Genomic DNA, 25,882 nt, shown 5'->3' on the forward strand with positions numbered 1-25,882 from the left:
GATAGATATATATATATAGATATATATAGATAGATATATACTGGATATTAATTTATTTACAGTTCCATAGTTCTACTATGACAAGGCTGTAGAGAGGATGGCTGTCATCCAGAAATGCGAAAGTGTCATGGTTAATATACATTTTCACTGCTGTACAGAAAGACAAAAAAATAATAATAACTGGAAATGGAAAGTGTGGCATAATAAATAAATGAAAAAAAAACACACACATGAAATGGAGAAAGCAAAGATCACTTTGTTTCAAACATAATCAAACTCATTTATTAGAAATAACAAAGCTTTTTCAGAACAACGTATAAGAAGTAACCAAATTGATAAAAGACACCAAAAAATGTGAACACAATAAGCCATTCACTCAGAAAGAAGGGAACATATAATAAATCACATTGAGATGTATACAGAATGAATACATACATAATTAAAACTGTGTTTTGCAATTCTAACAATAAAAACATTGTTAAATAAATAGTGATGTATAGAGGAGTTAGGCAGTACTTCTAGACTGGAACATTACTTTAGTTGTCCTCGTTTTTACACAGAATGGTGTTTTTCAAGTACAGAGGGGTCATACTCATTGGCTTCCCTGGGAAAGATGATGACAGGGTACTGGAAAGAAGTCTTACTCATAGTTACTCCTGGAATTTATCCAGAACTATGCCATTGACACATTCAGCCTTTACACTCCTGAGAAAAGTATAATATGAGCAGATGAACATAAAAGAACACAAGTACTAATTATTCTGCCATTATGTTTCTGTTCACAATAAAATGAAAAAATTATGCCACAAATGAATGCCTACATAGGACAAAACAGCGGGTATGTTAAATTGCACAGATCATTTTAGACAGAAACTGTATCCACGCATACTATACAGTAATAAAGTTTCAAAAGCCACATAGTTCCTAGTGCTATGAAATTCAAACCTTTTGGTTCAGCAATAACTACAGTTGTTTAAAAAAAAATAACCCTGATTGTTGTTTAGACCTCAGTGCTGCTCTGAGAACTTTCAGGAGATGATCTGACACCCATTTGCTTGTGTCACAATGCAGCAATACAGACAATACCACCACATGTCAAGGATTGCAGCTTCAGATTCTGCAAGCACGTGGATCAAAGATTGCAGAGTGATCATACAGCAATTTATAACCGTGACCTCCTGATGCTGCCTAGCATTCTGAAGGCTGACACTACAATTCTTCCTTAGCATAATACCTGTTTGACATGAGTTACAAATGAGTGTTTATCAGGATCTTTAAATCCACTCGGGGGTGTTGGAGGATAAAATAACCAAAGGAAAGAGCTCATAACTGGATATCACTAAGAAGAATCTCACACTTCTGTACTATCAGGGGGATTATGAAGGCAATATTCATGCCTATATGCTGTTAGAGTTTTGTTTGTATGTATTTCAGCTAATAGAACATTTCCCTTAACAAGATCATGCCTGCAATAACCATATTCAACTTCTTTAGCTTCATCTTAATAAAGATAAAGTGAAAAAATGAGAGAAAACAATACACTACAAAATGCATAATAAACTAAAATACATATAAAGATACAGAACTGAAAACTAAACACATGTACAAGGACAAGGAAACACTAGACAAATGGAGAAAGAAGTCACAAGCCAAAATAAATGCCTACTTTGAAAATAAGAAACACAGTTAAGGCAGCAATGAAAAAAAAAAACATAAGAAAAAAACTCAAGCTTTATTCCGTTGCATATCGCCTACTCCGAGGTGATCTCTGCCTAACATATAAAGCCATGTCAAACCCAGAGCTGTTGGACATGCTACACCTAAAGAAATTCCAATCCCTCCGAGCTACACGCTCTAGGGACCTAAACCTTGTCACCACAATAAACAGGGCATGCTGGAGGGATAGATTCCTGTCCCAGAAACTTCCTATACTCTGGAACAAGCTACCCATCTATGTCAAGCAAAGTTCCTCATTAGTACTCTTCAAGAAAAATCTTGACGAGTGGATGGGAAATAGGAAATACACCCTGGGGATCACTTCTGAGGCTCTGCTCGACAGTGGCGCAGGAAAATAACTTTCTTGGGTGGTGTAAGCCACGGAACCTTGCTGGCTAGGCTTACGTAGGCCCTTGGGCCGATAGCCTGGTACCTACCTCTGAACCTATGAAATGAACCTGATTATCAGTACAAAATTCCAAGAACTACTGGCACATGAACACAGCAAGCCGCAGTGACAAGTGCACAATCCAAAAAAAAAAAAACAACAAATACATACAAGAGATCATACCTTTCATCATCATCATCAACTCGACTGTCAGAATGTCATAGATGGAGCTGGTGAGATTTGAGAGAGGATGGTTGAACTGGTGGGGTTGTTCAGAGCATTCATGCTGGTTTCAAATGGCAGGGGTCAAGTTTTTGTGCTGTTTTTTGTTTTGTTTGATTGGATTTTCATATGCTATCTCCATGTCTAGGAAGACCTGGTTAAATTCTTTTCTCATCACTAGCTTCCTCTTAACTATCTGTCTCACTGCAAATGTTGAGTCAGTTGTACTGCATTCTAATCTGAATCTGAACTGCTCATCTCCCATTTTACTTTCCACTACTATGCATATTCATTTAATAATCACCCTGTCCAGAACATTCATGAATTGTAACAGGAGTTTGATACTGCTGTACTGTCCACAACTGTAAATACCCCTATGTTCTAGAACACCAGCATAGTATGCTCATTCTCCTGTCATCTGGGACATACCTTTTGCTCCTTACTGCTTTGAGTACCTTCAGGAACATTTCTTCCCCATCTGTCCCAACATACCTGTTGTAACCTCATCTGAGCCTGCTCCTTTCCCTGACTTCATTTTCCCTAGTGCTGTTCTTACTTCTTCTGCAGTGGTCTCTAGATCCCAAACCATGTGGCTTTGCTGCACTACCCTTCATTCTTGTCTCCTGGATACAAAGGATGTATAGTCTCCTCCTTATCATCATGTCTTCTACTTCCAAACTGTGTCTTGTCAGCAAATCTACATTAAGTGTAGCAATTCTTCAAGCATGTTTGGCAGGTTGATTGCTTTTATGTCCAGACGTTGCTCAACAGAGCCATCTTAGGTAACACAAGGTGGGCAACTAGACACCAGCCAACTAGCCAGTAGCTTACTGACTCAGGGCTGCTGGGTTTTATGGTGGGGACACACTAATAAATGGGGGGCACATACACCCCTCCCATAGTTAGCATGGATCACAGGTGTAGATTGTTGTAGGACAGGTCCTCAACCCACTTATTACCTGGAAACACCCATGCCCACTTGGCGACATTAATCAGTACAGCTAAATCAGCTACAGCCATATTTTACACCATCGAGTGGCTAGCCCTAACACGGCCTTCAAGTTTGTGATCCAATTTCTCCTATCTTGGGGATACTGAGCACCACAGTTAATACTCAAAGCAGCTGGTCCATGCAGCTGTTGCTCCTTTCAAAGTCTGTTATATACACATTGTTCTGTATTTGTTGCCTTCAGACTTGGCTGTGCTTTTCCTAGACTTACTGAAGCATCATTGCATAATTGAACTAGGTCTATCCAATGACTTCCTATTGCTAACTATATATGGCCTGCTCTGTGAAAACCTTTTACACTAAAACATAAGAATTGTCTTCTGTCTGGCCCTGAGCTATGATTTTTAATGCTGTGAGTTGAAAGAAATGCAACAGATACGGCACACTGTCCATGGCATCACATAAATCACTGCTCATTGCACACTAGCTCCAGAGGCCAAGTACAGTGCTACAGTTTTTTACACATAGATCTTCAATAGCTAATAACTTTAGAGAACATTACTTCAAAATGAAATTCAAAACCGATTTATAACTGTGCATACTGGTTGATTAAACTGAATTTGTAATGCCACCTTAACCAGCCAAGATAACTAACAAGTCTAACCTATTTCTGAATGACAGTTAAGGTAATTTATTATAATACTGCAACACTACATGCTTAAAAGTATTTTCTTCAAACGATGTGCTATTAAATGTTTCTTATTAAATGCATCATTTGTCTGTGAGACACCGTTTTAATTTTATTCAGCCATGACAGACAGGTAAGAAAGGTAAGTAGTTTCTCAGAGAAAAACTAACTGCTATAGAAAAAAAGTTGCTAAGGCTGAGTCAAAGAGAGATGCCAGATCGTACAAACTCCTCTTCTGTTACTGAACAGACACATCAACCATATACAGCGGCAATGCTGCAGCTATTCAGCAACACCGATTTTTAAAGAAGTTGCAACACAGCAACTGTGCTACTGATTTATGAGTAATGTAGTACTTATACTGTATCTGAATTCTGTATTTTGAGAAATACCATTTAAAAAGTGCAGTATCTTGACTGGTTCCCAGTTCTTTTGTTGTACAGATTCTTAACGGTGCTACGTTTTGTGTACTGTAGTTCTCTACTGTCATTTCTAGTAGTGATATCACCAAAGAGACGATATAGCAATGACACAGCAACAAGCAATTCTGCAACAGACAAACACAGTGGCCATATCTAACTAAAATACAACTGCTGTAAGTGATTTTGGTTATATAATTCATACAGTAAATGCGAAAAAGAATAATGTTAAAATGCAAGTTTTTTTTACATTAATTTGAAACACACATTTCAAAATGAGTTCAGTCAATATTTTTGGGTGACTGTCAACTTATGGAAAAAGAAAAATGTATCCAGGCTTTCTAAACAATGAATTACATGTCATAATTGATGAAATAAACACTTCCTTACACTTTGGTTAAACATGTCTGTTTCATGTCGAAGTTGAGTGTACTGACACAGTTGTTGACGAATCATCTCAACACGCTCCACTTCTAACCTTTCAAGTTCCTAAAGCAAAAGACAGTGCAAAGAATTACAGGTATGTTTTCATGTAGTCGGTCATCTACCACCAAAATAGCTTTTTTTAAAGTGAATAGACGTTTGCTGACTAATGCAAGAATTTCACAAAAGTCACCTTTACTATGTTTGAAATTTTGTTGTGACAAATCAAACAAATCTAATATTTCTTTTCATAAATTACAAATGACATTAACATCTAAAAAATCTAATTCAAGTTCTTACAGTCTAATAACAGAATAGAAATATAATAATATGGAGAATATCTCTCTAAAGAAATTATATTACATTCAGCTCAAGATTCTAAACAATGTACATTTTACTCCAACCAGAAGTTACATGTCAAACTTATCAATAAATTGCAAATGTTTTTAATTTAGAAAATGCTGATGTTTTACACATTATGTCCCATTCATACAAACAAATGTGAGCAAAACTACTACAAAAAGTGCAGGAGTTATTCATTTAGTGGTATTATTAACTGAAAAGTCTACACATTGCTCCAATAAATATTAAAGCAACTATTTTTTCTAACATGTTTTATAATAATAAATATATGCATATATTACTAAATCTTGGATGAATGTAAAAGTAATGTCTTCAGAAAGCTTTAATAGTATGGCAAATAAATATGCAAGATTCTGAAAAATAACATTTTTCTAGAATCAGGGAATATCACAAGAAATATTTCTGATTATAGCATGAGGAAAGTAAAACAGAAGAGATATACATCTGAAAATTCAGATTCCATAACCTTCTATATGAAGATATAAGTCCAAGTACAGAAAGGTTACTATGAGGTATACACCTCATGATAGCCTTCTAATTTTAAGACACAGCCCTACAGCAGTGATTTTGTATGGTGGCCTATCTCTTTGACCATGCTAGATGCTAAAGAGGCATTCCAGATGAGAAGCATATGCTGTTAGCCATGTGCACTCTCTAGAAAGTACAGTTTTGTACCTACCATAAATGTAGATGTTCGAGTGTTCACCCTGCAGTCATCACACTTGGGTTATCCTGCCATCAGGCAGTCCCGCAGTCGGCCTGAATTCCGAAGTCTTTGTCCGGCGTCGGTTGCTGTCGCTTCCTCCCTGATGTCAGTGCGCCAGGGGTATATAAGAGGCATCCGACACCATTTTCTTCAGTTTTTCTTACCCCAGATGTCAGGTGCCCCCAATAGGTAGGCAAAATATATATATATATATATATATATATATATATATATATATATATATATATATATAAATAAAACAAAACCCTTAGGCACAAGCAAATACACCACAGAGGTAGTATAGGATAGAGTGGTAGAGATAAGTTCAGCTAGTTCAGAGGGGATGGAGGGAGGGTAACCTGGACTGCAGCAGGGTGAACACTTGAACATCTACATTTATGGTAGGTACAAAACTGTACTATGTTCATCGTGTTACCCTGCTGCAGTCATCACACTTGGGTTGAATCCCAAAGCTAAGGATGGGAGGTGGAGTCAGACAGGGTTAGAAGAAGCTAGTAAGCCCTGCAAAACTGCAGTGGCAAAACCAGCTCTAGTCTTAGAGTATAGAGGTAAGTGATAGTGTTTGGTGAAGGTGTGCACTGAACTCCCAAGTAGCAGCTTCCAGAATATCCTTGGTTGGCACTCCCCTGAGAAAGGCTGCTGATGTAGCTGTAGCCCTGGTGGAGTGGGACCTAATGTTAGTAGGTACTGGTTTCCCATGATGTGTGTAATAGAAATGTATGCAATGCCCTATCCATTTTGAAATGGTCTGTTTTGAGATAGCTTTTCCTTGTGATCCTGTAGCATAGGCTACAAAAAGCTGGTCAGTTTTTCTGAAAGCCTTAGTTTTATCCAAGTAGTAACGTAATTGCCTGTGAATGTCCAAAGAGCGCAAGCGTCTTTCTCCTTTATTCTGGGGATTTGGGAAGAAGGTGGGCAAGTGAATGGTTTGGTTTAGGGCCACACTGGATACCATCTTTGGCATAAAGGAAGGATTCATTCATAGAGAGACTCTGTCTTGATGAAAAATGATGAAAGGTTCCACTGCCATTAGTGCCTGTAGCTCTGAGACTCTTTTAGCTGAGGTTATTGCTAGTAGTAGGGCAGTTTTCCATGAAAGAAATTTTAAATCAGCTGAAAAAGCTGGTTCAAAGGGCGGCAGTGTAAGCTTTTCCAGGACAAAGTTGAGATCCCAAGTAGGTGTTGGAGCTCTCCTTGGCGGTCTTAAGTTCTTAGCCCCTCTGAGGAACTGTCTCAGGAGTGGATGTGAGAATAAAGGAGGATCCGTGCTGTAATGAGCTGAAATTGCTGAGGCGTGGATCTTAATAGATGAAAAGGAAAGTCCTTTGTGTAACATCTCAGTTAAATATTGTAGAATCTGAGGGATATTTGGATCAAGGGGGTTTAGGCCTTTAGCCTGGTTCCAGGTGCAAAATCTTTTCCATTTGTCTGAATAGGCTTTCCCGGTGCTGGGTCTCCTGGCCTCCAGAATGACATCCATAACAGCTTTGGATAAAGGTGTTGGCTGGTTGTTTAGGTAAATTGCCATGCAGCCAGGTTTAAAGTCTTGAGCTGGCTGTGTAGAATTTGATGATCTCACTGGGTGAGCAGGTGAGGAATTTGTGGCAAAATCCATGATGAGCCGTGGGCCATGTTCCTTAAAATTGGGTACCAATGCTGGCGTAGCCAGTCTGGTGCAACGAGTATCATTTGTGGTCTCTCTAATCTGACTTTCAGCAGTACCTTTGCTAGAAGAGGTAGTGGAGGGAAGGCATACACTGTTAATGTTTTCCAACTGAATGAGAGGGCGTCCACTTTCCAAGCTAGTGGATAGAAGGTCCTTGTGCAAAATTTTTGAAGTTGGTGGTTGTGGGGGCTTGCAAACAGATCTATGCCTGGGCGTCCCCATTTTTGAGCTATCATTGCAAATACTTGTGGATCTAGTTTCCATTCGTGCGGATCCATGATGTTTATGCTTAGGTCATCTGCCAATGTGTTTTTCTGTCCTGGCAGGAATTGTGCTTGTAATTGAACCTGGTAAGACAGTGCAGTGTTCCACAAGGTCATTGCTTGCCTGCATAGAGGGTAGGAATGTATGCCCCCTTGCTTGTTTATGTAACACATGACTGTGGTGTTTTCCGTCTTTATTAGTAGTTGTCCTGGGTGTAGAAGGTCCTTGAAGGCTGTTAGGGCATTCTGTACTGCTAGTATTTCTTTTTGATTGATAGGCAGATGCCTCTGATCTGTAGTCCATTTGCCCTGAATGCACTGCCCTGCCATGTGTGCTCCCCAGGCATAGTCTGATGCATCTGTTGTCATAGTTTGCCTGGCTGTGGGTAAGGTGAAAGGCTGACCCTTGTTGAGGTGACATGCCTGTGCCCACCATAGAAACTCCTGTTGAAGGCAGGGAATGAGTGGTATCATTGTTTCCAAGCTGTGGCTGTGCTGAGTCCATACACTTTTCAGGTACCATTGTAATTTCCTCATATGCAGTTTTGCAAATGGTATTAGTAGTATGCAAGATGCCATGAATCCCAAGGCCTGCAGAATTTTTCTTGCAGGGAGTTGGGTCTTTGTTGCCATTATTTTAAAATATTGAAACAGCTGCCATTGCTTGTCTGGCATGAGATAAGCCATCTGGGCCATTGTATTCAAGCTGGCATCCAGGAATATTATGTTTTGTGAGGGCACTAGTTTTGATTTCTTTTTGTTTACTGTGTACCCTAGGCAACTTAGAAGGTGTTTGACAAATGCCAGATGCTTTAAAAGAATGTCTTTGCTTTCTGCTTGAATAAGGCAGTCATCCAGGTATGGGTATATCTGAATTCCTCTTTGTCTGCAGTATGCAATTACTGGTGCCAGGCATTTTGTGAAGACCCTGGGCGCAGTAGATAAGCCAAAGGGCAGTGCAGAGAATTGATAATGCTTTGAACCTGCAATGAAGCGGAAGTATCTTCTGCAATTTTGTCTGATAGGGACATGCAGGTATGCCTCCTTGAGGTCCAAAGTGACTAGCCAAGCATTCTTGCCCAGCATGGGAAGAAGCTGCTGTAGTGTTAGCATCTTGAATTTTGGTACTTGCAGATAGGTGTTCAGAATTGAAAGGTCCAGAATGGGTCTCCATGCTTTGTCCTTTCTTGGAACTAGGAAGAGTCTTGAGTAAAATCCTTGTCCTTGCTCCTGTGTATGTACCTGTTGAATGGCTCTCATGTCCATGAGAGCTGTAATTTGTTTTTGTGCCTCTGCCCATTGATTTGTTGGCAGGTTTGGCATTCCTTTGTTCCTTGGTAAGGTATGAAAGTGGAATCTGTATCCTTGAGAGACAATATTTAGAACCCATTTGTCTTTTGTGATGATGTGCCAGTTGTCTGCAAAAAATGCTAGTTTTCCTCCCAAGGGAGTTGCCAGGAGAGATTTTCTTGGTAGTTTGAGGATAGAGTCATTGTGTTTGTCTTCTGCTAGCTTGGGGCCTGTCTTCTCCTCCTTTCTGGGTAGCAGAATCCCATTGGCGAGGTTTGTAAGGGCCCTGTGACTGACCTCTGCCCCTTGGGTGTCTGTATTTACCCCTCTGTGATCTGTCTGAAGCTGGAAAGGACCAGTTTTTTGTTGGCCAATTTCTGCTGAATCGAGGGGGTTGTACCTGCAAAAAATCCTTGACCGTTTGCATAGACTTTGCCTTATCCTCCATTTTCCTTAAAATCTCTTCTACTTTGACACCAAATAATACATCCTGTTGTAAAGGTGCATCCAATAACTTTGCTTTGACATGGTCAGGGAGGGTTTGTTCTTTTAACCAAGCATGCCTACGTATGACAGAGCCAGTAACAGCTGCTCTACAAGAAACTTCCAATGAGTCAAATCCGCATTGTAAAGTATGTTTGCCCACCTGTTCAGCTGCATGCAACAGATCTTGCATTTCTTTGAATTCAGGCAGTTCTGAATGTGTGCTCATTTTTTGTTTTAACTGGGACATTAGAAATTGTTGATATTTCAACATGTGAAACTGGCAATTTAATGCTCTCATAGTCAGAGTAGTTGAGGTGTATATTTTCTTTCCCCATCTATCTAGGGCTCTGGAATCCCTTTCAGAGGGCACAGGATTTTTAGCCATAGAAGCTTTTGCTCCCTTAGGACCCTGGCAAATTGTTTCTGGGTCAGCTACAGGGCTTTTATAAAGGAATTTGTGTGAGTCAGGTACTCTGTAGTGTCTGTCTGGTTTGGCTGGAGCAGGAGGAAGAGAATCTGGATTTAAACTAGACTCCAAGTACACATCATCCACAATATTCAGAACAGGAGGGATAGCAAGAGGTCTGTGCTGGGGTAATAAAAGGAACTCTCAGAGCCTTTTCTTAGAATCTGAGTAATCCTGGCCTTCCCAGTGGAAATGTTCCCTCATGGTATGTAAAGTTTCCCCAAAGGAGTAGTCTTCAGGGGGAGATGCTGAGGGAATAGAGTCTTCAGCATCAGAATCTTCATAAGGTGGAAAAGTGTAATCCTGTTCCTCAGAAGAATCTGAGGGGATAGAAACCTGGTCAGAGGATGCATAATCCTCCTCTTGTCTTGGTCTTTTATCAGGAGAGGGATGGGAACCCCTGATAAGGGTAATCAAATCTTCAGCCATTTTAAGCATCTGTTTCTTAGGCATGGGGCCTTGAACTGTAGACTGATGTACAGTTTTCTTTGGTTTTAAAGGAGTTTTAAGTTTAGCATAAGATTTAATGGTGAGTGTAGTCGGTCTGAAGACACCTTCAGAAACCGAAGGTGTTTCCGTTGCACCGATGTCTAGTTCTGCTCCGGTGTCGGTAGAAGGCTACGTCGGCCTAGTAGACTCCGCATGGGAATCCGCAGCTGTCTGGGGTTCCAGGTCTGCAGTCATCAGGGGCTGCGTAGGCGCCTCACTGAAAACCGGAGAACCGGCGACAGGCCCAGCTGAGGCCTCGGTGTCTGGCTTATTCCTAGGCTGCCTGTCCTTATCCTTGCGTTTTTTATGAGTGGCGGTTGTCGGCTGCTCCGACGGTATGATATAATTAAATTTCCTACCAAAGAAATGCCATGCAAAGTCAAAACGGTGTTTGATAGTTCGTTTATTAAACCTAGCGCAAAACTGACAACCTGTGACGTCGTGGTCTGGGCCTAGGCAAGGAATACAATAGGAATGGAAGTCCTTATGAGGTATTTGCTTCCCACAAGAAATGCAATTGTTAACTTTTTCTGACATCGGACTGAGGCAAGAAAATGTTCCCCAATGGGTTACTTAGCTTTATTGAAGACTTTGGACTGAAATTCAAATAGAAAATCTCAGGTGTCGGCCGACCGGCACTTGCGAACTGCTTCTGCTTCGGGCACCGTGTGGCAAGAAAGCTTGAAGAAAATGGCATTGGATGCCTCTTATATACCCCTGGTGCACTAACATCAGGGAGGAAGCGACAGCAACCGACGCCGGACCAAGACTTAGGAATTTGGGCCGACTGCAGGACTGCCTGACGGCAGGATAACCCAAGTGTGATGACTGCAGCAGGGTAACACGATGAACATCTGCCAGTAGTAAGGCATTTACACAGCTCAGCAACTCAAAAGAATCACTTGGCTGCATAAATTAACTTAACCACTCCTGGCCACTCACATTAATGAACATGTACAACAACTTGTGTTTACTCTTTGGAGTACAGGTAAGTGCAGGTGGCTTTTACCTATCAGGCAGTTAGTTTTGTGTATGTATGTGTGTGTGTGTGTGTGTGTGTGTGTGTGTGTGTGTGTGTGTGTGTGTGTGTGTGTGTGTGTGTGTTACACATGTGAGTTTCTGTATAGCGTGTGCCCACCCGAAAGGTTCTTGTAGGGGATTTAGTGAAGCGTAGATTAGGTGTGTGGGTGTGGATGTGAATGTCTGGGTGTGTCTATGAGTGCATTTGGGTGGAAAGGGAGGTGTATGTGTGTGTGTGTGTGTGTGTGTGTGTGTGTGTGTGTGTGTGTCTGTGGTAGTGGGGTTTGGGGGGCTGTTCTAATTTCACACTCCTCTAAACTAATGAGAAAATCTAGCAGCACTGAGCTGGAGAAGCACTGGATGCCAGGGATAACTTTAGCAACTTGTTTCTTAAGGGTACTCCACAGAGAAATGAACCGGGGGGGGGGGGGGGGGCACTAGACATGAGAAATAACTCATGCCTTAAGGACACTTCACAAAGATGTGGGTTAGGGGAAACACTAGCCAACCAGGGTTTACACTTAGCATCTTTCCTTAATAGCACTCATACATATTATGAGTCTATATCAGAATATCAACATTTTAAAATGTCGAAGCACATTTATTTGACATGAAAATGTCGAATGCTGATTTTGTCGAACGGCCAAAACACAGATTTTTTTCCAAGGGAAAGAAATTAGAAGGCCAACAAATAACACGACATAAAGACTAACATATTTAAGTGGGGGCTTTGCCCACAAAACCCCCTAACTAAATATTCTAACACCGAGACAACACTACAGTCAGGGAAAGGGCACGTATAACAGAATGGCCAATCGATTTCTTTCCCTTGGAAAGAAATTCATGTTTTGGCCATTAGACAAAGTCAGCGTTTGACATTTTCATGTTGAATAAATGTGCTTCGATATTTTGAAATGTCAATATTCTGATATAGACCGCATATTATGGGTTGAGGATGGAAACAATAACCACCAGATATAACTATTTAAAAATGTGCCTTAAGAGCATTTACAAAAAAAAAAAAAAATGAAAGATATGTGAGTAGGGGGTAACTAGATACCAGGGATACTCCAGCTAGCGCATCTTAAAAGCACTATGACTAGTAACCAGAGATTACATGAAGATAACATTAAAAGGTTAAAAATATAGGAAATTATGAAAGAGAGGCTTCAAACATGCATATTAGCCAATAATGATGTCTTTCCTCTTTGCAGCTAATATGTCTCTAAATTACAAAATAATGCATCATGGAAGGATGGCCTTTTCACTATAGCCCTTACTGTGAGCACTGGGGTTCTTTCTGAATTCTCATTGTAGCTTTTTATAGTATTTTGCCAAATATGAAAATACCAGGGAGCTATATAACCAAGGCTACTGCACCATTAAGAAGTGGTTTAGTAAAAGTACTTCTTAATCATGACGTATTTATCAGGACATTAGAAAGATTTATTTGTAAAGATTCCATGGTGTATACCAACAAATCTCCATATATTAATAAATATATATATATATATATATATATATATATATATATATATAGCCATACACATACTTGTTTGTATGCAGTGTGCATATTTCTTATATTTATTATGAATTTGTTTTGTTAGTTCTACATATTTCTGTACATATATATAAAATACATATCAGTATCTATAGATACATATAGATATTGGCTGAAGTATGCAATAAATTAAAATTTTCTTCAGTAAAAATGAGAAAAATATTACATAATGTTCACACATCCATGAATCTCCTTAATAATCAAACTTCCCCAAAAACATTAGCCTTAAAATTATTTATAATTACCATATTGCTGGCCACTGCACTGCCTAAGATAGCAATGAACTCAAGTCCATCAGACATAATCTTCTAAAACTAGATCGCTGTTTAATGGCATCATATGTAATAACTCATAATAGTCAAATAGTAGGGAGTGCAATACTTACATTGCAAATTCTAGTTATACACAATTAAGCAGCACTCCAAGTGATCAAATATCTAAGAACATATGATTTTTGTGACTCATGTTTAATAACTCTGCCTGTACACAAGCACCAGAAGAACAACTGGTCTCAAAGAAAGAAAGAATGAAGCACACAAACAAATACCTCAGTTTCACACTGCAAAAACATCCACAATGAACTAATAAAATCCAAATGAGGTGAATTAATTTTCCTAATCATAATGGCCTCCTAATATGACCTTGACTGAACACACAGATCCGAACCTACATATCTCTGTGCATCAATATGCAAACCCACAGTAGAAAGGGAGCTGTTCTTGAACTATAATGCAGTCAGTCAGTCACACAGGTGTTGACTGATGAAAAACATTCCACTTTTTAAACCAAATCAACCATGTCACCCCCACTAATACCAAAGAGAAACACTTTCTCATGCCAGTCTAAAATGATTTGTTAGAGGCCCCAATCAAACAAGTCAGAATCATCAATATTTAAAGTGAACTATAAATCAGAAAACCTCAAGTAAGGTATCAGCTTGTTTGCAAAAATGTCTTAACCGTGACACAGACTTCACTATATTTCAATTATAAACCCCATATCAACAGGTATACAATCATCTACAACAACCCCAATATTTTGCCAACTTACATCAACAACAACATATTCTACACTCAAGTCTTTACACAACAGTAAAAATTCAATGCAATAATTTATGTTTTCCTATCACTACAACCCCAATATTTTGCCAACGTACATCAACAACAACATACTCTACAGTCAGTCTTTATTCAGCAGTATAAATTCAGTACAGTCGTTTGTGTCTTCCATATCACTTAGATATAAATACTAACTCCTCTCCTTGCATCCTGCCATGGCCCCAAGCAATCTAATTGTAATAGTGAAGAACATTACATACTCCTGAAAATCATCCCTCCCTCATCATATTAAGTCATCCAAAGATTATATGTGAACAAAGCATCATCCTTAACTACTGAAGACTAATAAATCTCTCCATAAACTTGTAAGACAAACGTCTAAATAATATCAACTCTCTGGTTACATCCACATCAATATTCCAACCAATAAGTGAAGTTTTCAAAAAATAAACATTCAGTATTATAATAATACATTATGTAAAACTTCTAATACTTGAAACATTCTTTGTGGAAATTACTCACAAAGTATGCTAAATAGTCACAAGCATTTGCAGTTTTGCTATGAAAAAGGCAGACCTGCACAAAGCATAAAAACAGTCATTCTGTAAAAGACAGTATACAAAGTTACGGCAAAGCATCTGAAGAAACAAATTAAATAGTAAATATTCACAAACTAGCTCATAAACAATCAACACATTATTCCAGCAATGTCACAATATAGGAAATAATCATCCTGTGTTTACAGATGACTCTGAATTAGTAAACATCTCTACTACATTGGGGAAAACACTTTTCATTGAGCCAGAAGAGTCAATTTGTACTTGAAAATTACTTTCAATGCAGCCAAAAAAGTCAATTGCTACTTAACTTTTATTTAAGGTATATAGTTTTCTCATAAAAATGTGTTCTCATAAAAAGAAAAAAAAGTGATCAATATACACTAAGTCTGCCTTCCCCAGTTCACTTTTTGCTGTCAAATCTGCCAAAGCATTTTCTCCTTCACATGTGAAGAGGCAGAGTCTATTAATATCATCTATGTTTTTTGTTTTACCCCCAAAATGGTTAGCAGCAGAAGGGGATAACCAATATGCATTTGTAATCTCCGATGATTTTTCTAATTCTAATTGAACAGTTTTCCATCAAATATTCTAACCATTCTGTCCTCCCTCTTATACTCCAATGAGCTTCATATTCTGTTGTTGACCTTTACCCTCTGTTGCTTAATATACTTCATCTGGTCAAAGGTTTCAGTCAAAGTGTCTCTAATTTCCACACTAAACTGCTGTATAGACAAGAAGGCATCAAGCTATTTCAAAACAATTCCATAATTAGTCATCTTCCCTTTTTTCCATCTGTCTATTATACATCTTTAAACATATTGGAAAGATGAGGCTGTTTGTATTGAATATTCAGTGTTATCCCTTTAACTTTAAACCATGTTTTCAGAATATTTCTTTTCTTGTCAATAACTTGGTTAGTGTATCTCAGAATCATGATGTCCAACATACTTTTAACCACTACCTCAAAGATTACCTCAGCTTTGATTATTTTCTCCACACTTCAAGTTCCTATCACTAAATTGCAGATAATAACAGATCATACAGACTTCTAGAGATTTTTTTCCAGCTTTAGAGAATAATATCTGCAAATAGCTAATAGACCAGTGAAGATAACCAATTTCTTACATCATGTGAAGCACCCCCATTTACCTCTTTTTGTTGTAAAAGCAGGGCTTTATTTTTATGTTCTGATTTATTTTCTGTATAGAAAAATGCTGACTTGAGTAATGAACTGGTCTCTTAGCCATACAACATAAACATGATCTGTTCAATGGTACAGCAAACAGAATAGTTTTGCAGTGGTTAATAAAAAATACATAATATGAAAAATGCAGTTATTGTTGGTGAAGCATTTTAAATCTTAATGTGTGCAAAGATGATTTATAAAGTTCTGTCTTAGCAAAAATGCTATCTCATAGATTTCTGAGGCTTGCAGAGAATGCTTAAGGTTAATTACCATGGGTCATATGTATCATTATTTATATTTTCTAAAAGAACAACACACACAGGCATTAGTGAGGCCGTAATTATCAGATGAAGGTAGTAGCAAGTTTTTGCCCAAAACTTTTCACTCTCTATTACTGATAACAAGAAGCTTTAAGGACTGTTAAAGTGTTTTCAAAATCTTCTTATTTTAAAGTCCACCATCACAGTAGGAATGCTGCTAAAACATTACATGAGTTTTGACTTGTATATCTTTCTCGCAGTCACAGAAAAAAAATATCTTCATAGATGGTAGCAAAAGATAATTACAAAAAAGAACCTATGTATCATTGTAAGGTAATAAGCTTGCCATTAAACCACTCCAGTGCTGGCAAAACATCTCGGCAAAACAGTGACAGCAATTTTATAATGGCTTTTTTTAGAGATGTTGTTTCATCTGATAAACCCTTTCATAGGTTCATAGATAGGTACTAGGCTATCAGCCCAAGGGCCTACGTAAGCCTAGCCAACAAGGTTCCCTGGCTTACGCCACCCAAGAAAGTTATTTTCCTGTGCCCCTGTCAAGCAGAGCCACTGAAGTGATCCCCGGGGTATATTTCCTATTTCCCATCCACTTATCAAGATTTTTCTTGAAGAGTGCTAATGAGGAACTTTGCTTGACATAGATGGGTAGCTTGTTCCAGAGTATGGGAAGACTCTGGGACAGGAATCTCTCCTTCCAGCATGTCCTGTTTATTGTGGTGACAAGGTTTAGGTCCCTAGAGCATGTAGCTCGCAGGGATTGGGATTTCTTTAGGTGTAGAATGTCCAACAGCTCTGGGTTTGACATACCTTTATATGTTAAGCAGAGATCACCTCGGAGTAGGCAATATGCTACGGAGTAAAGCTTGAGTTTTTTGAGATAGTCAGTGTAGGGCATCTGTTTCAGGCCAGTAATCCTCTTTGTGAGGTACTGCTGTGGCCTTTTCAGCTGCTGCAGATGTCTTGTGAGGTGCATTCCAAAAGGGGCATTGTACTCTATAATGGGTCTAATGAGTGTTGAGTAGAGGGGAACAATGACCTCTTTTTTCCTAGATGAGAACCCTTTTGTGATGAGGTGTGCCATGTAGATGGATTTCCTGACTACTGTGGCGATGTGATTATTAAAGGAGAGACTACTGTCCACCTGGGTCCCCAGGTCTTTTATCACACATTTGGCCTTAAGTAGACTGATGCCTATGTGGTAGTTCATGGGTACACAGTTTTTACCAAAGGGGATGACAATGCACTTTTTGGCATCGTGCTTGAGGCCACGGCTCTGACACCAGGCATCTGTCTCAGTGAGGCCCTTCTGTAGGATGTCCACATCATTTGGGGATTCAACTATGGCACCTAGTTTGCAGTCATCTGCGAACTTCATTAGCCAAAGACCTTCTGTGTTAGCCTGTACTTCAGCGAAGTAGATACCAAACAGGAGAGGTCCCAGGACTGAACCCTGTGGTACTCCACTTGTCACTGGTTTGAAGTCAGATTTGAAGTCTGCAGTGTGGGTTCTGTCAGTGAGCCAATTGCCCATCTTGTGACATAGAGATTTATACCTAGTTTAGTGAGTTTAGCTATAATTCCAGAATGGGGGATGGCGTTGAAAGCCTTGGCGAGGTCAAGATAGGTTGTGTGAACCACCTTACCCTCGTCTACAGCTTTGGTGACATCCACTCCCCATTACAATATCTTCCCAGAAAATTCATTACTTAAAATAATTATTAAATAATCATTAATTTAATTAATTTAAGTATCCATTAAAAAAAATCCACATCTAAAGCCAGATACAAACAGCATGGGGGAGACAATTCCCTCATATTTCTTGCACTACATACATGACATTACTGTGATATTTACCTAACATAATTATCTGTGTACATTCTGTCCTCACAATGGCTAACAGGCTTTATGATATGTAAGTCTCCAAGGAATCATCGTATGCTATGCATTTTATTTTCTACCAGAGACAGCACACAGATACTGTCATTCTACAGCGTAACAGCCTAACTTCATGGTACACAATATTTAAGAATACCACCCATAGTCTTTTAAATTTACCTGCACGTCTTGGTAACAGTTCTGGATAATCTTTCTAATAAAAAACTGTTAAATTATAAGTTTTAGATACTCAGGTGGACCACTGTGTACACAGGCAGTTATTATGTAAGCCTGTATCCAAAGGATCAAGGCCTGGAATTTGTAATGTCATTTTCCATTATTGAAAATTGTACTCATGTACTTCTTACTTCTGTACATTTAGCAACTTGCTTTGAAGAAAACAAAACACTTTGAGATTTATCTGTTTAACTCCATTTGCTATCTCTGAATCTTTTTCTACTCTGAGGTAATCTGTCTAGCATTTTTCTAGGTTTACTCTTTCAGTCATGAAATAATAAAAATGGCACCAAATCAAAACATTTTTTTCTGACTAAAATGTTTCTTAAATGTTCATCTGCAGCATCACGTTTTGTGTCTGCAGTTAATAATTTTCTCTGATTTCTACTTATGAGAAGTATGTAAACACTTAACCCATTTACCACATTATGATGTTTTATTTACAAATGACAGCCTCAAGCATTCCAGTAACAGCATATCTGTGGAGTCTCTCTCTCTTGCAATTATGTTATTACAAAGTTTTTCTGTATGCAAAAAACAAAAAAAACAAAACAAGCATAACCATTTTAATATCCCCTGATATGGCAAATCCATCCAGGTCTTAGTACATCTGTTAAAAGATCTTAACATGCTCCAGGTGTGGTGTGATCAGTTCTTCTTCCTCACTGGGTTATGCTGCTGGTAGGATAAAACCTATCATTTTGTTTGCCTTAACTAAAATTTTTTAATACTGCAGGGGAAATCATTTATCTGTTAGCATAAAAAGTTTAGCCCTATTAATACCCCCAAATGCAAATACATTTCTACTCAGCAGTATTAAAACCTAGTTTACTTTGGCCCATAACAATATTTCATCCAAACTGCTTTGTTGTGCTGTATCATATAATCTACCAAAAATAGTAAGTGTAAGTTTTACATAATCTGGTAAATGAATGTTCATATCATTATTTACAAAATGAATATATATTAATGACAAATTAAAGAGTACCAACCTTAGCTCCAAGCCATGACCTGCAGACACACACACACACACACACACACACACACACACACACACACACACACACACACACACACACACACACACACACACACCATACACATACAAAATCTTAACCGCATTTTTGCTGTCATTCTAAAATGTCTCATTTAATATTATAAAAACAAACTGGGCCACCAAACAATGCAGTCTCTTCCACAAAAAGCCACACTGTGATAAAAACAGAGTCCAATTAATGAAAACTGAGTCCTGTAAATCGAATTGAACAGAAAATGTATTGCTGATTGTAACGACTAAGCGCTTTCGCCAGCAATCTGGCTTCATCAGAGTCGTTTAAAATACATTCAAATAAATCATATATACCCTTTACTCAAACCCCATTGGCTCAGTTCAAACAACCCATCCCCACAATTACATTGATCCTAAAAACTAGACAAGTAAATATAGTTAACATAATATTGCACTTAAATACATGAATTTCAATATTCATCATAAATAGTCATTAATGGTGATGGTGTGTACATAAAATCTAACTTAATGATGTCAAATCTCCCTGTTAAAACATTCATAATACCCTCAAAACACAATATAATATAATATTAGGGTTCAGAACCCGTCTTTGTGTTTAGTAGGGGGGTCAATGTAAAAGATATTCTGGAGAGAAAAAATAAAAAATGAATACAAGTCCATTATGAAAAAACGTGGTTTCTGCAGATGGTGTAGCTACATCAATGAGGGTAGTTATGTATGTGTACAAGGTTTTAAGTACACCATTCCTTGTCCTGGGCAGTGCAATTGTTGTACGAAGAACATTATTTATTTGGCAACATGCGCATCATGTGAGGCATTTTATGTGGGGAAAACCATTAGGAGGTTGCAGGACAGAATCGGTGAACATGTTAGATCTATCAGGAAAAAGGACAAGCATAATGCACTTTATCTACACAGTAATTCATGTGTGGATTTTAAAAAATTCACATTTTTTGTTATTGGACGTGTTTTGGATTATGGGGAGGGGGGTGACATACCCAACAGAGTGGGGGCTTTAGAAACTGTATGGCAATTAAGATTAGATGCCTGTAAGCCTCCGGGTTTAAATGATTATATTTCAATTAAACCTATTTTAAAGTTAAGGTCCCTTTTAGTATAGTGATGATACATTTAGTACTAGGGACTTGTGTTCTATGGTTAAGGTAGGTTAACAATTTAACACACACAGCATCAAATATGTAACATATTTTAGTGTAATATTTTAAGTCAATGTTATTTATTTAGCTGGTTGCTTCTATAAATAGGTATGGGGGACTCTTAATATTATATTATATTGTGTTTTGAGGGTATTATGAATGTTTTAACAGGGAGATTTGACATCATTAAGTTAGATTTTATGTACACACCATCACCATTAATGACTATTTATGATGAATATTGAAATTCATGTATTTAGGTGCAATATTATGTTAACTATATTTACTTGTCTAGTTTTTAGGATCAATGTAATTGTGGGGATGGGTTGTTTGAACTGAGCCAATGGGGTTTGAGTAAAGGGTATATATGATTTATTTGAATGTATTTTAAACGACTCTGATGAAGCCAGATTGCTGGCGAAAGCGCTTAGTCGTTACAATCAGCAATAAATTTTCTGTTCAATTCGATTTACAGGACTCAGTTTTCATTAATTGGACTCTGTTTTTATCACAGTGTGGCTTTTTGTGGAAGAGACTGCATCGTTTGGTGGCCCAGTTTGTTTTTATGTTATTACTGCCCTTGTGGGTGTTACACTTCTATTTTTCATTTAATATTATGCCTGAGGACCTTTCCTTTAACTTACTGCAAGTACATTTATTTTGCAGTGCTAAAGCAAGCCTGTATACTAGTTGGTTATAAATAACTGAATCAGTTGCATCTACAATGTCCAGATACATATAACTAATTAACAGTTTATCATATAAGGTATTTTATCCAAAACCAAAAAGGGGTCGCTCATAAGTTAATGTAGCATGAATATTACATACTATAGGCTAATGTACATCCTTTAGTATTCTGTAACTGGTTAGTCAGTGTAGAGTGAACATTACATAATGCAAGCTGTCATACATGCTGTGATGCCCCTGCACTGGCCCAGTAAACAAGGAGCCTCAATCCTCACCACTGGCAACAGTGAGGGATGTACACAATGGGAGGATGACATGTACACACATAGTAAAGTACAATTTCCCTTAAGAGCACACAGAGATCTCAGTCAGTCTGGGGCTGGTGTCTCCCTATTTCTCCAGATCCCTAATAAGACTCCCCAATGGCACAGCTATAGGGTTGAAATCTCAGCTGACTGGCCAAGCCAAAACCTCCAGCACTCTCTCTGTCCAACCAGAGCTTTGTGTCCCTGCCCAAGTAGCTGACATGCACACACTTTGAGATTTGATTTATATACAAACACGACACACACACACACACACACACACACACACACACACACACACACACACACACACACACACACACACACACACACACACACACACACACACACACACACACACACACACACACACACACACACACACACCTGGGAAAAACTCACTATGCCCCCTTCAGCCCAGACTATAAGGTAGTTATCACTGCCACCAACCACTCTTTATAAACTACTAAAAGGCCCTTACAAAGGGTGTCCAATCCTACTGTGTAATGTTACTATTAATCCAAATGGTAGTGTTGACCAAAGCTTGCAAGACTATTTAGGAGTGGCCTGTACAGTGTCACCAAATACATATGCAAGTATGCTAAGAACTTAAATATGTCTCACAAATATCAGATAGGTTTAAATATATTTAATAATAAATAATAAAAGAACAAGACAATACTCAGAAAAAAACACAGTTACGTCAGAGTTCAAAATCACAGGAAATATTTAAAAACAACATTGCAGGACAGTCTCAAATAAATATAGAACACATCTAAACTAATCTTTACTATATTCCTATCTATATCTAAAAGCGATACTATGCCGTAAGTCTTACAAACAAGAGCAGATGTGATGATGAGTGGATGTTCTTTCTAGGTCCAAGACAAAATACAAAATGCACAGTCTCTTTCTGAGAGAGTTCCCAAGTTAATATCAAATTGTACTACTGGGTTAGCTTGGTTGACATCCCTCTTCGTCACCTGACTTCAGTTCCCAGGCTAAACAAAAACTTAACAGAATAACATCTCTGTGTTAAGAATACATATCTCTTAGAACTGTGCAGCTGCTAGGAAGTCATAAAGCAATACAACACTTTTTACATTTTAAACCTAAACTTCCCGCTCTAAACATCCTGTCTCCTTGCTGCATTGAAACTAACTTTAATAGCACATTGTAAAGCACTTAATTTCAACTTTTTTTGAAGTTTTGTAAGTTAATTTTCTATGTTCCAGCAGGGTATGCTGTGGTTACATTCTTGAAGCTCAGTACATAACATACAGTTCTGTATAAATCATATCAATATTCACAAATAACATAAAATTATTTACAAAATTCCTGATAGCTGGGCTGGCAGTGTCACCCCCTCCCTTGAAACCTCAAGCTAGTTTTTCAAGTAACCCTTGAGGAACGTTGCTTAAGAGGGTTGAGCCTATCTGGGAATACCTTACCCCATTCCCTGTCTTGAGAGCCTACCTGGTTGGCATTGCTAATCCCACTGCAGTGCTGTACTGTCATGTCATATGCTTGCAAGCCTAGGCTCCACCTTAGTAACTTGGCATTTTGTTGTCTGGCTCGATGTAGCCATGTTAAGGGATTGTTGTTTGTAACTACAGTGAATTTCCTCTCATACAGATAAGGCTGAAATTTCTGCCATGCTCATACTATGGCTAGGCATTCCTTTCCTACAGCTGCATAGTATTTCTCCCTGGATTGAAGCCTACTACTGATACCACTGGGTGCTCTTCTCCCTCTGAGGAAACCTGGATAAGTACAAACCCCACCCCATGGTTTGAAGCATCCACCTGCACAACAAATGTTTTGCTGTAATCTGGACTGGCTAACACAAGGGGTCCTCCCAAAGCTCCTTTAAGGTTCTGGAATTCTTGCTCACATTCTGGAGTCCACACTACCTTATCTGGCCTGTTTTTCCTTGTAAGGTCTGTGAGGGGAGCAGCTATGGTCCTATAACTAGGGACAAACTTTCTGTAGTACCCTGCTGTCCCTAACAATGACCTCACCTGCTTTTTGGTAATAGGGGCAGGTCATGCCTGAATGGCTTCCAGTTTGGCAGGTTCTGGCCTGATCGTACCACTCCCCACTCTATGTCCCAGGTAGGAGACCTCTGCCATACCCGCCTGACATTTACTGGGCTAAATGGTCAACCCTGCCCTCTGTAGTCTGCCCAGCACCTCCCTGACATGCTGAAAGTGCTCTTGCCACAAATGGCTGTAGATGGCAATATCATCTAGGTAAGCAAGGGCAAAATCTCCTGCTCTTGCTTGGATACGATCTACCAGTCTCTGGAAAGTCGCCTGTGTACTTTTCATCTCAAACAGCATCTTTGTGAACTCATACAAGCCAAAAGGAGTCATAAAGGCTGACCTCTCTCTAGCACTGGGAGTCAAGGACACCTGCTAGCAATCCTTGGTAAGATTAATAGTGGTAAAATACTTAGCCTCACCCAGCTGTTCTAGGGCTTCATCTGTCCTAGGCATGGGGTAAGCATCTGACTCTGTGTGACTATTTCATTTCCAGTAGTCCACACAGAACCTGGTGCTGCCATCCTTCTTTGATACCAGCACCACTGGGGAGACCCAGGGACTGCTGGACTCCGGAATTACCCCTAGTTACAACATTTCCTGTATCTTCTCCCTCAGAGTCTCTTTGACTCTCTCAAGAACCCTATAAGAGGCCTGCTTAATAGGCCTTTGGGGTCTTGTGTCCAAGTGGTGCTGCACCAGATGGGTGCACCCTGGTTTCCCAGTTAACATGCCCCCAAACGTCTGCAACAGTGCTTGGATTTCTTGAGTCTTGGTAGGGGATAGCTGCTGGGACATTGCTACCCCTTTCACTGAGGTGTCAGTTCGAGTCTCACTGAGGAGATCAGTCATCAGATCCCCCTCAGACTCCTCCTGCCATCCACTGCAAATACTCAGCACAAGGGCTTCCCTATCATGATAAGGCTTCATCATGTTAACATGGTATAATTTGCACCCCTGCCTCCTGCCAAGCAGTTCTACCATGTAGTTAACATCACTGACCTTCCTTACCACCATGTAGGGTCCCTCCCAAGCTGCCTGCAGCTTGTTGTGTCTGACAGGAATAATAGCCATTACCTGCTTCCCTGCAGCATACTCTCTAGCTCAAGAATTGCTGTCATACCAGACCTTTTTCTGCTGCTGGGCTTCTGCCAGGTTCTCCAGGGCCAAGCCAGTGAGCTCCCTGAGACTCGTCCTGAGGTTTAGGACATATGCCACAACAGACTCCTTGTGGGATTCACACTCACCCTCCCACTCATCCTGAATCAAATACTGAGGTCTCCTCACCCTATGCCCATATAGCAACTCAAAGGGTGAAAAACCTGTGGATTCCTGGGTAACCTCTCTGTAAGAAAACAAAAGATGGAGCAAATATTTGTCCCACTCCTTCTTAAACTGGTCTGCAAATGCCTGTAGCATGGACTTGAGAGTAGAGTTTAACCTCTCAACAAGAACATTAGTCTGGGAATGGTAGGGGTGGTCTTTAGGTGCTTCACCCCTACAGTGCTTCCACAGACAAGCCAGCAGGTCTGACATGAAATTATCACCTCAATTAGTCAGCATTTCTTTTGGGAAACCTACCCTGCTAAAAATTTCCAGCAAAGCATTTGCCACTTTTTCTGCCTCAATGTAGGACAGAGCCACCACCTCAAGGTATCTTGTAGCATCATCTACTATCACTAGGTTATACTTTTTCTCTGTGGAACTTGGGGTACTCAGAGACCCAACAATATCCATAGCTACCCTCTGAAATGGCTCCTCAATCACAGACAAAGGCATTAAAGGAGCGTTCGCCTTGTCTCCTGCCTTACCTACCTTTGGGCATTGCTCACTGGTCCTGCAGTACCCTGTTACACCTCTGGAAATCCCAGCCAATAAAAGTTCTGCATAGTATGTCTCTCTGTATGTTTTATGCTCATATGACCTGCAAAGGTTATATATCATGGGCTATGGCTAGATGTGCCAGATGGTAGGCTCTGGGCACTACCAACTGCTGTATTCATTCACCCTCGCCCTCCATCAGGGGTCCACTCTCTATACAGTAACCCTTTGTCCCAGTATTCAGATTCCCCTTTCCCTTGAGAGTCAGGTGCCTCACTGGCTACCTCCTTCAGGCCTTGTAATGTAGCGTCTGAGAGCTGAGCCTGTCTCAACTCTCTCTTTGAAACCCTTCCCAGCTCCCCTTCCACAGGAAGTCTGCTATTCTCTGACAGTGGTGCCCCACTATTAGCCTGGGTACTACTACTCACCTCTGCCCTTGCAGTCACTCTGTCCAAGGGAACATCAGTATACACAAGCAGCTGTGGCCTACCTTCAGTCTCACTACTA

The 25,882-nt window shown here is 39.4% G+C and overlaps 1 protein-coding gene across 1 annotated transcript in view; it reads right to left on the reverse strand.

Moving 5' to 3' along the window:
• Nucleotides 1-25,882, reverse strand: part of GAS7 (growth arrest specific 7) — a 2,864,621-nt gene that overhangs the window by 119,932 nt on the left and 2,718,807 nt on the right. The window contains exon 13 of the mRNA XM_044056293.1: nucleotides 4,773-4,871. Coding sequence (XP_043912228.1) covers nucleotides 4,773-4,871 — 99 coding nt within the window. The remainder of the gene's footprint in view (nucleotides 1-4,772; nucleotides 4,872-25,882) is intronic.

This window comes from Protopterus annectens, chromosome 14.part0, assembly GCF_019279795.1.
Source record: "Protopterus annectens isolate FY-2018-M chromosome 14.part0, PAN1.0, whole genome shotgun sequence".
Classification (NCBI taxonomy): domain Eukaryota; kingdom Metazoa; phylum Chordata; order Ceratodontiformes; family Protopteridae; genus Protopterus; species Protopterus annectens.